Source organism: Culex quinquefasciatus, chromosome 1 (genome assembly GCF_015732765.1).
Source record: "Culex quinquefasciatus strain JHB chromosome 1, VPISU_Cqui_1.0_pri_paternal, whole genome shotgun sequence".
Classification (NCBI taxonomy): Eukaryota; Metazoa; Arthropoda; class Insecta; order Diptera; family Culicidae; genus Culex; species Culex quinquefasciatus.
In genome coordinates, this window is record NC_051861.1 from 83387970 (window position 1) to 83405568 (window position 17599).

Sequence of the window (17599 nt, forward strand, 5' to 3'; positions counted from 1 at the left end):
AGCGAGTTGTTGCTCCATGAGCTGCTGCTCAAGGGCCAGCATCTGCCTTTCGGCCTCTTGTTGACGCTGCTGTGTTTGCTGTTGCAGCTCCAGGCGACGTTTGTGCAGCTGTTGTTCCGCGAAGATTCTCTTCTCCTGGCGCTTCGCTTCTGCTTCCAGCTCCTGCAGGGTCTTTTCCAGGTCGTCAAACTTCACGATGACCTGGGTGACCTCCATTTCGGTCGCGCAGTTGGGGCACCTCCAGGAATCGTCCTTGACACCCTTCTCGAGCTGCGCGCACTCGTAGTGGAAGAATTGCTGGCAGTGGTCGCAGAAGGGCATGTCGCCGTCCTTTTCCACCGCAGCCTTGCAGATCCCGCAGCAAAGCCAGTGAGGTTATTCATTTTTAAGATTTGTTCGGACCGTAGTTCGGACAACTAGATTTTTAAAGCAGTTCTTTGTTGTAACAGCTTAAAACTAAAAAGTAATATTTATTTAGCATTGTGTGGGTTCAAGTGTAGTAAACAAACTCACATGAATAGTTTCCTTGTAACTCCGTTAACCTCTTCTCACAGGCTAGCTTTGCTAGCGGAACTTCTGCGCGCTAATCGAAATAATCAAATATAAGAAACTTTGTGCGAAAACGAATTATTCTTTAACTTACATATCCGAAAACGGCTTTGCAGCCTTAATTCTGGCTAATTATCTCTACTCTTCGCCCCTTGCGGCCTCGAGCCACGCGGTGTAAGTAATATCGCTAATAAAAAGATTAATTATACAACTGTGCGCACAAATATTGTATCAAATGATCACTTACAACGAGATGAACAGTTTACAAACTGGTCACTGTTCAGAAAAGTTAATTATCGACGCAAATAAAGCAAATTATCTCCTGCACGAATTTCTGCTGTTGGTTAGGTGATAATACAATAGATTTTGTTTTTGATCTGGACGAGCCGGCTTTCCGGATGCTCCGTCCCTTTTCTGCGTTCTTCTTTCAACTAGCATTTCGGCTGGCGTGTTTCGCGTGCTGCACTAGGACGGTTCATCGCGGTGCCAACATCGCCCCGCCCCGTAACTCTGGTGGGTGGAGCCTCCTTCGCACCAGTTTTACGCTCCTGAATCTCAAGCACCGCCAGTTTGCTCACCGGCCGCTTCAGCTCACCTCTGCTTGTCCTCACCATCGCCTGCCGAATGCGTCCATCGGCACCCTTGAAGACCTCCGTCACGATACCCCGGACCCAGTTACCGCGATTAGCGCCTTCCACGACGTAGACGACATCTCCACACGCGATAGGCTCCGCCTCCGCGTGCCACTTCGTCCGTTGGTTCAGGGTCGGAAGGTACTCCGCAATCCAGCGTTTCCAAAACAGTCAGCAAGGAGTTGCGACCGCTTGTAGTAGTCTCGAGAGCTTCGGCTGGACTGGTCGATTCAGCGCGTTGAGCTCCGCGGTCGTTAGTCGTCACTCCTCGCAAGAAATGGTTGGGCGTGAGAGCTTCGGTTGATCCTGCTTCGGTTGACAGGTACGTCAGCGGACGTGTGTTGATGAGATCCTCCGCTTCCGCCAAACTGGTCAGCAACACTTCGTCCGTTAGCTTCCTCCCGTCGTCGAACGCCTTCAGTGCTTCCTTGACCGACCTCACAAGCCTCTCCCAGACCCCGCCCATGTGCGGCGCTGATGGTGGGTTGAAGTTCCAGCTCGTTCTGGCGTCGGTGAACTCTTCTCTGCATTCCGCGTCCACGCGTACGATCTCCTTACTCGCGCCCTGGAAGTTCGTGCCGTTGTCGCTGAAGAACTCGATGGGCATTCCCCTCCGACAAGCGAATCGTCTGATAGCCATGACGCACGACTGTGTGGTCAAGCTATGCACGACTTCTAGATGGATGGCACGCGTGGTCAAACACGTGAAGAGGCTGACCCAACGCTTTTCGGAACGCCGCCCGACCGTCACTGCTACTGGGCCGAAGTAGTCGACCCGGTGTAGCTGAACGCCCGCTGATATGGAGTCACACGCTGGACTGGAAGTGGTGCCATTCTCGGGATCGCCGGTACGCTTTTCTCCACCTTGCACTTCACGCACGCCGTCATCACCCGCTTCAGCTCGGCTCGTAGGTTCGGGATGAAGAAACGCTGTCGAAGCTCGTTGATTGCCGTCTCGAAGTACGCGTGGCCCATCTTCTGGTGATAGTGCTCCAGCAGCTTCGTTGTCACGGGATGACCTTTGGGCAGGATGACGGGAAAGCGAACTTCAAACGGAACCATGGTAGCTCGCTCAAGTCGACCGTCAACTCGCATCACTTTCTGCTCATCCAGGAACGGGGTCAGCTTGTACAGCACGCTGCTCTTCTCCAAGGATAGCTTCTTGTCCGCGGGGAGTTCGAGGTTTTTAAGGAGGGTCGTCACCTCGTCCGGAAAGTAGCCCGCTTGCGCCCATCTCCACAAGTATGTTTCCGCCATCTGGTATTCTTCCCGCTTCAGCGGGACTGGAACTACTGGCACGGTCTTTTTCACGAGCCCCTTCATCGCCTTCGAAAGGGGAAGTGCTTCGATCGGCAAACCCTTTGCTTTTCTGCGACAATTGGAGCGAAATCGAGCCAGGCACGCCACGGATCTTACCATCACCGTCCAGCGAGAGAAGTTTTGAGGATTGATGATTTGCTCGGTGACAATGATGCTGTGGTACAGCACACTCGCTCGCATCTCCTCGGGCGTGTTCAGCTGCACCTGCTGCTTCGAGATGTCCCACAGTCTCTTGGCTTCTTCGATGAATTCCGGCGCTCGTGACCATGGCCCGTCCTGCCGGAAACTGTGCTTGTTGTCCCACTTGGTGAGCATGTCTGCCAGATTCAGCTTTGATGGCACCTTCCGCCACTCGCTCTGCTTGGTCAGCGTCAGAATTTCGCCGACGCGAAAGGCAACGAATTGCTTATACTTTCGCTGGTCAGAATGGATCCACGACAAAGCAACTTCAGAGTCTGACCAGATGAACCGTTCCGCAATCTTGAGGGTGTGGTTCTCCTGCACGAAGTTCATGAGTCTCGAGCCGACCACATCTGACTGCAGTTCCAAGCGCGGGATGCTGAGTAGCTTCAGCGGTGCCACCTTTGACTTCCCGGACACGAGCGCGCAGATTGGGCCTACCGACGACATAATCCAGAAGAAGGCGACAGCACCGTAAGCGCACTGACTCGCGTCGCAGAACACATGAAGCTCCAACGTCTCGTAGTTCAGATCGTGCGCGCCCCTGGAAGTAGTACCGCGGGATTCGAACGCCTTCGACTTCTTGCAGGCGACTCACCCAGCGCTTCCATTTCTCCCACGCTTCGTCGTCGACCGCCTTGTCCCAATCACAGCCAGCCCGCCACAAGTCCTGGATCAAAATCCGCCCGAAGATCGTGAACGAGATCAGAAAACCTTGAGGGTCGAACAGGCTCATAACGCAGCTCGACACCACCCGCTTCGTGGGCCGCAGCTCTCCTTTCAAGTACCGCTCCAGATCCTCTCTCATCTCGGCAGAGAACAAGAACTCGTCGGTGCTAGTGTTCCACACAATGCCCAGCACTCGTTCGTAACCGGTCGTCTTGTTTTGGCTGAGATGAACTTTCTGATCGGCTTTCTTCTCGCCCAGCGCGCGGACAACCTCGCTTGAACTGGCCACCCAATTGCGGATCTCAAAGCCCGCTTTCGAGTGGATGAGTCTGACCTCCTTCGCCCGCTGAATCGCTTCGTCGACCGTCGACGCGCTGTCGTAGTAGTCGTCGACATAATGGTTCTCCACGATTGCCTTCGCCGCCGCGGGATACTGCTTCGAGAACTCCTCCGCGTTCTTGTTTTTCACAAACTGCGCGGCACACGGCGAGCAAGTTGCCCCGAAGGTGGCGACGTCCATGATGTACACCTCAGGCTCGGCCGTTGGGTCGTTCCGGAACAGGAACCTCTGGGCGTTCGTATCCTCCTTCCGTATGCGCAGCTGGTGATACATTTCCCTGATATCACCACCGAATCCGACAGGACGTTCACGGAATCGGAAGATCAGCGGCCGCGTCCCACACGAGGCGTACTTTCTCCGGCTTCTTGGGGTGCGTCACCACGTTCAGCGGCAAGTACCACACCTTTCGCGGATCGCACGCAGCCAGTTCTTGCTGTGAGGCCTTGTGCGCGTAGCCCTTCTGTTGATACTCGATGATTTGGCGCCGCACGTTGTCGTACAGCGAGTCGTTCTTCAGCAGCTTTCTTTCCAGGGATTTCAATCTTTTCAGCGCCATCACGTAGCTGTCGGGGAAACTTGTGTCGTCCGCTCCCCATAACAGGCCGGTCTCGTATCGATCCCCGATGCGCACTGTCGTTGACTCCAGAATCGACCTGGCTCGCTTGTCCTCGTCCGACTCCGGCAGCAGCGCCATGGAGATGCCAGTTTCCTCGAGGAGGTACTGGTTCTTCAGGAGATCATGTAGGTCTTGGTTAGAGACTTGGTGACTAGCATGATGACCTACGAATCCAGCTGCTGGCGCGTTGTTCTCGTGGGGGCCGTAGATCGTCCATCCAAGTTTCGACTTTACAGCGATTGGTTCTCCAGCGCCGCCGATACGAGACTCGAGAGGCGCGTACAGGTGCAGATCCTTCAAGCCAATCAAGATCTTCGGCGCGCCGCGGTAATCTGCCACCGGGAGATCGTGCAGATGCTTGTACTCCTTGACGACGTCGGCGAAGCACACGGTTTGTTCCGGAAGCTTCAGCTCGTTCACGGTGTGGGCGTTCTTGATCTGGAACTGAGTCGACACCCCTCTGGCAGAGATCGACAGGCAGACGTTCTCCGATTGTTTCTCCAGCCTTGAAACTCCAGCGGTCCACATAATGCGCAGCGGTTGAACTGCGCCGCGAACGTTCAGCAATTTCGTGATGGACTCGTCCACCAACGTGTACGAAGCTCCCTCGTCCAGAAACGCGATAATGTTGACCGATCTGCCGCCGTTGTACAGCGTGACCGGAATCATCCTGAAGATCACCGGCTGTCTGGCCCGCACATCGTGAGCGTTGCAGTTGACGACCGTTGCGGGGACGTCGCTGTGCAGAAGTGCGTTGTGCCGCTCCTTGCAGTTTCCCACGTTGCACCTGAAGTTCATCCGGCAGCGGGCAGACCCGTGCTCATTCAGGCACAGCTTGCAGAGTTGCCACTTCTTGACTGCGTCCAAACGATCCTCCAATTTCAGCTGCTTGAACTTTTCACAGTTGCGGACTCGATGGTCGGTGCGATCACAAATCCTGCATGGTCTTTTGTTGTTAACACCGGCATGGTTTGTGTCTCCGCTATTCTCCGCAGCAGCGTGAGTGTGAAGGTAGCTTTCGTGAGTTCTGGATCCAGTTTTGGTTTGGCGTCTCTGCGAGCCTGCGGCTGATGTTGCAGCTGCGGTTCGGTGAACAGTGTGGCCTCGCTTGCATCGGTCACGATGTCCGACAGGAAGTCAGCGAAAGTTCGGAGCGAGACGTGCTTCTTCAGCTTCTTGAACCGAATCCATTCGAGTTTCGACCCGGCGGGTAGTTTCTCCACCAACTCTCGGATCAACAATGGGTTGACCAGGTGATCGTTCATGTGGGTGGCCTCGAGGTGGTCTACGAGTTGCTGGACCACGACGCCGAAGTAAATGAACGACTCCAGACGATCCGACCTGGGAGAGTCGGCCTTCCGTACCTTGATCAGCAGCGTGTTGAGAAGCTGTTCGGGCCGGCCGTACAGCATGCGAAGAGTTTCGATCGCCGTCGGGACCTTCTCGGGCAGCAACAGTAGGCTGCGCACGTTGGTCAACGCTGGCTCCCGAATGCTGTCTTGCAGTCTGGCGAGGTTCTCGACGTTCGAAAATCCGCAGGCCAGGTTCGACGTCTCGTAGCTGCTTATAAACATTGGCCACTCCTCGCAGCGTCCAGTGAATACGGGCAGTTTTCTGGCCAAGAACTGGCGGGCTGTAAGCTGCGCCTTCGTTGGCCCCGTAGCTGCTTGGGTGGTTCTACTTCCGCTTTTTCCTGCTCATCATCCGACGAACTGGATTCCGTCTCCGTTCCGCTAGTGTCCGAGCCGGACTCGTCTCTTTCGTTGCCGTTACCCTCTTCACCTGAGTCCGCCGGTATCGGAGTCGGTTTTGGTTTTGGTACTTCTGGAATCGTAACTCCCGGATGTCGGAGCGGCGTTGAGATTCCGCTGGGGCCAGCCGTGCCTGAGGCATCGAGCTTCTTTTTGTCCCCTTTGGACGTTTTAGTTTTCTTTTCCTTTTTCGTTTTAGGACTCTTTGCCTCGGCCTTCAGTTGTGCCATCTTGGCCTCAAAATCTTCCTTATTCTTCTTCTGCTGTTCCTGGAACTGCTTCTCGGCAACGAGTTGTTGCTCCATGAGCTGCTGCTCAGGGCCAGCATCTGCCTTTCGGCCTCTTGTTGACGCTGCTGTGTTTGCTGTTGCAGCTCCAGGCGACGTTTGTGCAGCTGTTGTTCCGCGAAGATTCTCTTCTCCTGGCGCTTCGCTTCTGCTTCCAGCTCCTGCAGGGTCTTTTCCAGGTCGTCAAACTTCACGATGACCTGGGTGACCTCCATTTCGGTCGCGCAGTTGGGGCACCTCCAGGAATCGTCCTTGACACCCTTCTCGAGCTGCGCGCACTCGTAGTGGAAGAATTGCTGGCAGTGGTCGCAGAAGGGCATGTCGCCGTCCTTTTCCACCGCAGCCTTGCAGATCCCGCAGCAAAAGCCAGTGAGGTTATTCATTTTTAAGATTTGTTCGGACCGTAGTTCGGACAACTAGATTTTTAAAGCAGTTCTTTGTTGTAACAGCTTAAAACTAAAAAGTAATATTTATTTAGCATTGTGTGGGTTCAAGTGTAGTAAACAAACTCACATGAATAGTTTCCTTGTAACTCCGTTAACCTCTTCTCACAGGCTAGCTTTGCTAGCGGAACTTCTGCGCGCTAATCGAAATAATCAAATATAAGAAACTTTGTGCGAAAACGAATTATTCTTTAACTTACATATCCGAAAACGGCTTTGCAGCCTTAATTCTGGCTAATTATCTCTACTCTTCGCCCCTTGCGGCCTCGAGCCACGCGGTGTAAGTAATATCGCTAATAAAAAGATTAATTATACAACTGTGCGCACAAATATTGTATCAAATGATCACTTACAACGAGATGAACAGTTTACAAACTGGTCACTGTTCAAAAAGTTAATTATCGACGCAAATAAAGCAAATTATCTCCTGCACGAATTTCTGCTGTTGGTTAGGTGATAATACAATAGATTTTGTTTTTGATCTGGACGAGCCGGCTTTCCGGATGCTCCGTCCCTTTTCTGCGTTCTTCTTTCAACTAGCATTTCGGCTGGCGTGTTTCGCGTGCTGCACTAGGACGGTTCATCGCGGTGCCAACAATATATATATATATATATATATATATATATATATATATATATATATATATATATATATATATATATATATATATATATATATATATATATATATATATATATATATATTAGGTGGTCCAAATCTGGACTTTTTTGGGGCTACCCCCTGAAATCAAAGATTGACCCATCACTAGGCTAAATTCCAAATTTGAGCTCATTCTGACCACGGGAACCCCTCCCTCCAATCGCTTGAAGTTTGTATGGGAAAAATCGACAAAATGTATGGAGAAAAGCAACTGTTTTACTTTTTTACCTGTGGAAGGCGCCATAGTTATCCGATGCTTACCATTTCTCAAATGTAGAACCTTCATTATATTTAGAACAACTTTCCGAAGACACCATATTTTAGGATTTTTCCCGCGAAGTTATTAGCGCCCAAAACTGACCATTTTTGCGCGGCCAGCTGTAAGGGGCTACCTAACAACGATGTTTATTTCCAATTCGTACATGCACGTGCTCTCTCTCAGGTTCAAACTCTCTCACGAGCTTGCTCGCCTGCCTGCCTACCTGTTTACCTACAAGCGCGCGCTGTTTCTCTGCTTGGACTTTTGTCGTCGTCGTCGTTTTCGTTTGCTATCTGCTGCGCTGCGTTCCTGGCATGTTTATTATAATTTTCAAGATATATTTCGATATTTATTTCGAGATATAAAATTAAATGTAATATGTGATTAACAATAGATATCATATCATATCATATCATATTGATCACGATTATTTTTCATTCCATACAAAATATTTTTATCTGCCGAAAATATAAAAAACTTCCTTACAACAAATTGCGGTATATTTTGCCATTGACGATTATTAGAAGTTTACGATTCCGAAACATCCAAAAAGTGCAACGATGTCTAAAAGAAAAGCCTCAAAAATAGAGATTGTTGAGCTAGCTAGTTTGAAATCTGTAATCAAATCGCCTTCGAATGGACAAGCAGTTGGTCGGATGATATTTAGAGTAAAAAAAACAAAATTTGTATTACCTGAAGATTTTTTAAAATAATTGAATCATTCTCTCTAATGAACATATACGAACAACTGCTTGTAATGCTTGGAAAACGAACAAATCCTGTTCATTTGCTTCAATTTTTTAAACGAGGCTATGCCAAGGCCTAAGTCTTTTATTCAAATTATTTTGTTAGTGCACTTTTTTTTCAATTTTGACATAATCTAAGAATTTATATGCTAAATATATCTCAAAACAAACCTGCTATTTTAGTTGAAAATTATAATAAACATGCCAGGAACGCAGCGCAGCAGATAGCAAACGAAAACGACGACAGATCGGAAGACGACGATAAAAGTCCAAGCAGAGTAACAGCGCGCGCTTGTAGGCAAACAGGCAGGCAGGCAGGCGAGCAAGCTCGTGAGAGAGTTTGAACCTGAGAGAGAGCACGTGCGTGTACGAATTGGAACTGCTTGTAATGCTCGGAAAAACGAACAAATCCTGTTCATTTGCTTCAATTTTTTAAACGAGGCTATGCCAAGGCCTAAGTCTTTTATTCAAATTATTTTGTTAGTGCACTTTTTTTCAATTTTGACATAATCTAAGAATTTATATGCTAAATATATCTCAAAACAAACCTGCTATTTTAGTTGAAAATTATAATAAACATGCCAGGAACGCAGCGCAGCAGATAGCAAACGAAAACGACGACGACGACGATAAAAGTCCAAGCAGAGTAACAGCGCGCGCTTGTAGGCAAACAGGCAGGCAGGCAGGCGAGCAAGCTCGTGAGAGAGTTTGAACCTGAGAGAGAGCACGTGCGTGTACGAATTGGAACTGCTTGTAATGCTCGGAAAAACGAACAAATCCTGTTCATTTGCTTCAATTTTTTAAACGAGGCTATGCCAAGGCCTAAGTCTTTTATTCAAATTATTTTGTTAGTGCACTTTTTTTTCAATTTTGACATAATCTAAGAATTTATATGCTAAATATATCTCAAAACAAACCTGCTATTTTAGTTGAAAATTATAATAAACATGCCAGGAACGCAGCGCAGCAGATAGCAAACGAAAACGACGACGACGACGATAAAAGTCCAAGCAGAGTAACAGCGCGCGCTTGTAGGCAAACAGGCAGGCAGGCAGGCGAGCAAGCTCGTGAGAGAGTTTGAACCTGAGAGAGAGCACGTGCGTGTACGAATTGGAATTAAACATCGTTGTTAGGTAGCCCCTTACAGCTAGCCGCGCAAAAATGGTCAGTTTTGGGCGCTAATAACTTTGTGGGAAAAAATCCTAAAAATATGGTGTCTTCGGGAAAGTTGTTCTAAATATAATGAAGGTTCTACATTTGAGAAATGGTAAGCATCGGGTAACTATGGCGCCTTCCACAGGTAAAAAAAAACAGTTGCTTTTCTCCATACATTTTGACGATTTTCCCATACAAACTTCAAGCGATTGGAGGAGGGGTTCCCGTGGTCAGAATGAGCTCAAATTTGGAATTGAGCCTAGTGATGGGTTAATCTTTGATTTCAGAGGGTAGCCCCAAAAAGTCAGATTTGGACCACTCTAATATATATATAGATATATATATATATATATATATATATATATATATATATATATATATATATATATATATATATATATATATATATATATATATATATATATATATATATATATATATATATATATATATATATATATATATATATATATATACAGCAATTCCCCACGAAAACAGCATGGAAAAAAACAAAAGTGCTCGGATCGGGCTCAAAATTTTTGTGGGAGTTCCCTGGCCGAAATAATTAGACCCGTATTTTTTTGTTTGGCCATTAGGGTGACCTACGCCGTGTTAGGGTGGTCTGAAAAATTGCCATTTTCGTCGATTTTCGCAAAAACCACTTTTTTCGAAAAATCATAACTCCTCGCCATTTCAACCGATTTCAATTGTCTTATACGCAAATGAAAGGTGATAAGTTGGCCTTTCAAAGAAAAATAGTAAGAAGTTTCAAAAATCTAGCCGAACATATGAAAAGGGCGTATGCAACTTTGAAATGCCGTTTTGACGGTATCTGGACCAAAGAGCCTATGTCTGGAAATAATTTTATCGGATTCCCCGGACATTTTTACATAACATACTAAAAAATGGGAGGAGTTCATTAACAGGATTCCGAGATATGATTTTTTGAAAATAAAATCCGTGTTTTCTGACGCGCCGCGCGCAAAAACCGGAGAATGACGAAATTGACAAAATCAAATTTTTTCACAAAACCTGCGATAACTTAAAAATTTCAGCGATGACCTATACATGTCTGGGTACCAAAAGTTGCGTCTTTTAATTACAAAAATATATATGTATATATATATGTATATATATATATATATATATATATATATATATATATATATATATATATATATATATATATATATATATATATATATATACAGCATATCCCCACGAAAACAGCATGGAAAAAAAACAAAAGTGCTCGGATCGGGCTCAAAATTTTTCTGGGGGTTCCCTGGCCGAAATAATTAGACCCGTATTTTTTTGTTTGGCCATTAGGGTGACCTACGCCCTGTTAGGGTGGTCTGAAAAATGGCAATTTTCGTCGATTTTCGCAAAAACCACTTTTTTCGAAAAATCATAACTCCTCGCCATTTTTACCGATTTCAATTGTCTTATACGCAAATGAAAGGTGATAATTTGGCCTTTCAAAGAAAAATAATAAGAAGTTTCAAAAATCTAGCCTAACATATGATAAGGGCGTATGAAACTTTGAAATGTCGTTTTGACAGTGTCTGGACCAAAGAGCCTATGTCTGGAAATATTTTTATCGGTTTCTCCGGACATTTTTACATAACATACTAAAAAATGGGAGGAGTTCATTAACAGGATTCCGAGATATGATTTTTTGAAATAAAATCTGTGTTTTTTGACGCGCCGCGCGCAAAAACCGGAGAATGAAGAAATTGGCAAAAAATCAACTTTTTTCACAAAAACTGCGATAACTTTAAAATTTCAGCGATGACCTATAGATGTATGGGTACCAAAATTTTTGTAATTAAAAGACGCAACTTGGTTTTTGCGAAAATTGTTGAAATTTACAATTTGTTGATCTAGCCTAACATCAAACAAACTAAAAAATACGGGCCTGATGATTTCGGCCTAGGCCAAGTCAAATTTTGGGTCAAATCAGACAACTTTTTTCCGAATCGTGCTGTTTTCGTAAGGAATTGCTGAATATTTTAAAAAATAGACAACAGAGTCCTAAACTGCCCATAATTGAAAAAAACGGTTATTATCCACCTTTGTCAAAATCGAGAGTTATGCTCCAAGTGGTAGAGGATGTTCCAATGCATTTTCTGAAACTCGAATTTCACCATAATATTGTTTAGTTTGGCTGCCGATGCGAAAAACCAAACGGCTACTATCCAATTCCCCTATGAAATTCTCATGGCGAAGATTTGGTGACAAACGCGTTGTTCTCGGAATACTTGATTTGGCATAATAGCCGAATCTTCAATTCAGGTCAGTAAACCGCTATGTCATTTTAGTCAAATGGTAATAAAAACACGATCGAAAATAATTTCTGATCACTTTTATTCAGCAAGGCTAAGCAAAGATCAAGACACTGGCAAATCATCTCATTTTATGATATACCCGGCTGTACACAGAAAAAAGTGTAAATTTACTCGACAATTATGAATCACATGTAAACTCAGTTGATGTAAACTAAAGATTCAATGTAATTGTCTGTATTTTACGTAAATTCATGTTTTTACGTATGATTTGTTGTATATTTACATCAAATCGTATTTAAATTTAAATGAAATATTTTTGTGTGTAGCTGCCAGCGATGGAATAATCATCGTCAAACAAAAAAAAAGTCTTTGGAAGTTCATCAGGAGAAAAAAATCCGAAGGGAGCATGGCTCTCCTCTCTCGCGCAAGAAAGATCGGTAACAAGAATCTAAAAAAATCATCTTCTTGATAATTCAGCGGAACTTTTTCACTTCTACACTTGAATGTGTATAACGTCGTAAAATGAACTGTCACTTTTTGTAGATGGGCAATGAGTGTAAACAAAGCGAAATAAATAATTTTGAGTGCTGCTAACTAGGAAATTCACAAAAAATCATCAACAGTTTGATGTTTTGGAGAAGTTCGGGGCCGATTTTCTTTTGCGTGATTTGCCTCCTCGCTCTTTCGCGGGTGAAGAAAGTTCGCAAGCGAAAATGATTTTTTTGCGATTATTCCATCCCTGCTAGCTGCAGGCGTTTTCAAGCGTTAGAAAGAAACCAGAGTTGTAAAACTTTCAGCTTTTAGCGACTACATTTATCCTGGGATGGGATAAACAAAGAGAAAAAAACCTATTGTCAAACTAAACCACTTTCAACATGGCCGCTTCTGTCAACCTAAACCAGTCCTTTCTTATGAGGAGAAAATGAGAAGTATTGTAATTTGAGTTGAAAAAAAATAAAACAATTTTAAATCAATTTCACAAATAATTAATAGATTGATTAAAATATTTTCTATTAAAAGGCATTTATTTCTATCGTACATCGAATGTCGACTTATCAACATTTTCGTTTTAAAAAACAATACATTTCATGAACTGACGATTATTTTGCCCATTGTTTTTACTATTGTTATTTTTTTGCGCGTTACATAGAAATGTCATCTACATTGAACAATATTAAACCTGTGCTTCCCGTGAAATTAAAATTTTACGTGAAGAAACAACATCGTAGAACTGGATTTAAAAAGATTTATTAACTTTCTTTGCGTAACGGGACAACGACAGTAGCAGATTTATAGATAAGAAAAAACTTTCCCTCCCATTTAATGACTTGCAGGCTTTTTAGGATTTTTTTAGATTGAAGTAAGAAAACGTATTTAAATCATATTGCATTTTCAAATCAAATGAAAATTAAAAATCTTTCATATAAAAAACACATTAAAAATTGAAGAAGTGAACATTTTTGACTTGTCGTGATCGTATCGAGCGTGACCTCGAGTCATCTTTGATTTGCCAACCATTTCTAGTGTTTTGTATCCGGCAGCTCCTTATGAACGTATCCACCGTAAAACGATGGAACATAAACTCAGGATTCTCCACCCACGTCCAACCGCAAATTTTAACAGCCAAATTAAAAAAAAACCTTCGAGGAAAAACTAAACAACATTTCAACAAAAGAAAAAGTCATCCGCATGCTTGAGCACTGAGTTGAAAAACATCATCAAGAAAATTTGAATTGTCAAGCTATCTGAATCACAGATTGCTTGATATTTGTATTCGAACACGAATTTTCTTGCAAAAAAACTGAAGAAGAATACAAACGTAAACATTCAAAAAGAAGACTCTATCCAGCCGTCCCGTCCCAGCATTCATCAATCCTGAATACTCAACCCCCAAATACAGCTGCGCTTCTTTCCGTATTGATATTGCGCGTATTCCCGAAAAAGACACGCGGCAAACCAGCCTCAAAACGACGCGCCGCACTTTCGGCAAATGCGCGCAGTCAAATCCGAGGGGCGTGACAAAGGCCTTAATATATCAATTTTCTGTATTTAATACATTAAGGAATTAAATTCCTCATGTCATTTGAGATTTGACAGCGCCACACCTGCTTTGAAAACATTGGTTTGCTTCGTGTCTCTTTCGCGCGCTCAGCTGTCAAGTTTGTTTTGTTTTGTTTCGCGCTTGTATAAAAATGGACTTGTTAATTATTGTACTATCGAATATTTCGAAAAACCGCTGAGTTCTAGACATTCTTGGTCGCGTTGGATAAAAAAAGAAAGACGCGGAGAAGATTCTTGAGCAGGACGGTGTAAACGTGCCATAGGCGGAGAAGAGTTGAAGCTGGCAGAATTTGATTACAATGGCCAGTAGCAAATCAAAAAGCAGCGAAAGTGCGGTTTCATCGATTACGATCGATGCGCCTTGCAGGATGCAGTTCAAGTTTAAAAACAACAATCAGACGTCGGACACTACCAATATTTCGTTGCAGCTGGTGGTGGCTTGTGACAGCGATGCCTTCAACCGGGGGAATGAAATCCTGTGCATTTACGCTCGGTCCGGCAAATGACGCTCGCAGGTTCAGGACCGGGGACAAGGAAGAGCAACCATTGCCAGGGTTAGTTTCTTGGAGTGGCATTTAGTTAGTTGGTGACTTTTTGGTAGATTTGATTGAAAATAGACAAATAAAATAACTCAACTCTGTTGTTTCATTTATTTCTAACAAAAATTGTATCAATTCTGGAACCGTGTTGAGTTGGTCGTTTCTTGAAGTGTCTGGAACAGCAGCGCTGAGTTCCGACTGAGTATGGGGGGGGCAAATTGGAGGGCAGCCTACTCGCCAAGGTCAAAACGGGGGGGGGGGGCACAGAACCTTTGCCCCTTCCCCTCCAAGGTCGGCCCTTGGTCTGGAACAAAAATGCCACATTGCCGATCGCTAAGGACTTTGGTGCATAAAAGTAAAAGTAAATGATGGCCTTCTCCAATGAATCTTCCGCCTGGGCCAGCTTCGATATCGTCCAGCACGTCCTGTTTACCACCCTGGATGGCGCTGCGTACTTTTCCGGTTCGCCTGTGCTGCGCTTGCACTTTGCTGCTGGACCTGCTCTTCGAGGACACAAATATTGCACCAAAAACAACAACAAACACGCGCGGTGTCAAACTGTCAAATCAATGTAGTGTAAGGAGAGGTGGCGATGTTTTGATCGTAAACAATCGTTAATGTATATAATTTCTGCCGTTAATTAATTAAATAATTTAATTTCTTACTATTGTCGCGCCCCTCGGTCAAATCCCACACTGCACGTTTAGTTTTTATTGATCTTCTTCTTCGAATCGCCGCATTGTTGGCAGGTATGTTTTTTATTGCAACAAAAGTGCAGAAAATCGCTGGCAACAATATCTACGGTACATTACGCAATGCGGCATGGCGTGTACCATTGAAAGAAACGAACAATATTCTCAAGGTGTGTCCAGCATCGTGTAAGACTGGTCACTAATCCGGAATTGGGTACTAAAGCCCTATGTCAATTTTTATGTACAACGGTAAAAAACACGATTAAAAACCATTTCTGATCACTTTTTTTTCATTTTAACGCAATTTTTTTTTTGACAAGACAACATTTTTTCGATGGATTAACTATGGTCCCCTTGGAACAAGCTGTCAAGTAGGAGCTTTTATGTCAAGAAGGACCGCAAGGTTAATTTTTCAAAATTGATTTAAAAATCAATTTTAAACTTTTTGTGGTCGTACAAAGGGTCATTGTACTCAGAAAAATAAGCTTTATCGCTATAATCAATAATATCACCAATCAAAGCTTCATTTTAGGACCCAATTGCTTGGAATTTGAGCAAATAATTCTGTAATTCCGAATTTACTGAGTAATTCCAGAGTAATCCTGGTAATTCCTACTAATCTCAGTAATCCTGGTAATTCCATGATTCTTGTTTGTGAAAACATACTTCAGAAAATAATAAAATAATAAAAAATAACTGTTAAGAAGATAACTTCGATAAACCTTTCATGATTCTATTTATTGCCTATTAATTTTCATATAAGAAACCAAAGTTACAGCTAGTACGGGATCATTCGGATTTTGAGTAAGTAATTCAGTAATTCCAGAATTACTCCGCAATTCTTCAGTAATTCCTGTAATTCTGGAATTACCTAGTAATTCCGTAGTAATTCGAGTAATTCCATAGTTACTCAGTAATTCGTTTATTTCCCATTAATTCATGTAACTACTAGTAATTTTTTAATGGTAAATTTTTATGGTACAGAGCGAATTCGGATTGTCCGCAAATTTGGATGCTCTCCAATTCAATTTTTTTTGGATGAAAAACACTAAAACGTCAAAATCAGTTGTCAAACTGATGTTGATATTTACCACATTTTTCGATGATTTTCTAGTAGGGCGTCCAATTTTTTTTATATTTTTTATCCCGGGAAATTTTTGAAAACGTCATAAAATCTATGTTTTCTTTATATTCGTTATGTTTTTAAAATCATACTATTAGCTCACTGCCCCTGATCGCATAAATGTCCCATATGCATTTTCATCGATTTTGAGTTATTGATGTAGTTTGGTTCAAAATCGCGAGCTCTTTCAGAAAAGCATATAACATCCAGTACTTTGATCTAGAAATCAGGAGGAAATCCAGTTTTTTTTGCGAAAACTTAACACGTAGCCTTATGTGTGGGACAAACTTGTTATGCGTTTTTCTCAGCTTGCTGTTTTTGCATATGGGACATTTATGAGAACATGGGCAGCTCAATACTGTTAAAATCAATCTAAACAAAGATAGCACTTTTAGATCGTTTTAAAGATTTTTTTGTTCTTTGTTGTGCTTTGAATTTTAAATGCACTCAAACGCCAAAATCAGTTTTCAAAATGATGTTGATATTTACCCAATTGTTCGATGATTTCCAAGCAGGACGTCTAATTTTCCCAGGTTTTGAGTTTCCCGGAAAACGGGAAAATATTTATTTATTCCCGGGAAGTTTTTAGTTTTTGATAAAGTCATAAAATCTATGTTTTCTTTATAATTGTTTTTTTTTTTCAAGCTTTATATTTATAGAATTAGCTCAATACTATTAATATCAATCTAAACAAGGATAGCAGGTTTTAGATAGTTTAAACTAATTTTTGCTGTTCTCTGTTGTGCTATGAATTTTATATGCACCACATTTCTAATTCAAATTTAATAAGTATCTTATAAATATTTATTTTTTATTTAATTCTATATGACATGACTAAACCAGCTAAAAAATTGGTTTAAGATGTCTAAAAACAAAAATGACAACAAATAAAATGGTACCAATTTATCTGAAATTTTAGAAAAGTTGAAACTTATTAATTGTAATACTAATGTAATTTCCAGGCCAAATTAAGATTTTTGTTTAATTCCGGGAATTCCCCGTACAAAATATAAAAATCCCGGGAATTTTGTGCCGGGAATTCCCGGGATGGACGTACTATTGCCAAGCACGTGGTTTTGTGCATTTGACAGCTGTCATTCGATCCAATTCTCAATAAGCTGGAAGTTAGGCAGTAATTCCAAGTTATATAAATTTGAGCAATTCTGCGTGGTTTCTGGAAATTCGCTTCCACGATTATCAACAGCAGTTAACCACAAAAGCCACCACAAATCCCAACTTGCAAGCGTAGTTTAACGGGACGTCATGCGTGGTCGGCTCCTTATCCTTA

At 43.2% G+C, this 17599-nt stretch overlaps 2 protein-coding genes across 2 annotated transcripts in view; one reads left to right on the forward strand and one right to left on the reverse strand.

The window, feature by feature from the left end:
• Window positions 1-17599, forward strand: part of LOC6040796 (heparan sulfate glucosamine 3-O-sulfotransferase 3B1) — a 196451-nt gene that overhangs the window by 28648 nt on the left and 150204 nt on the right.
• LOC119770561 lies at window positions 1935-3963 on the reverse strand. The gene is made up of 2 exons (XM_038265667.1): window positions 3302-3963; window positions 1935-3225 (listed from the first exon to the last, which is right to left on the reverse strand). Exons 1-2 carry the CDS (start codon window positions 3961-3963, stop codon window positions 1935-1937), a joined length of 1953 nt encoding a protein of 650 aa, XP_038121595.1.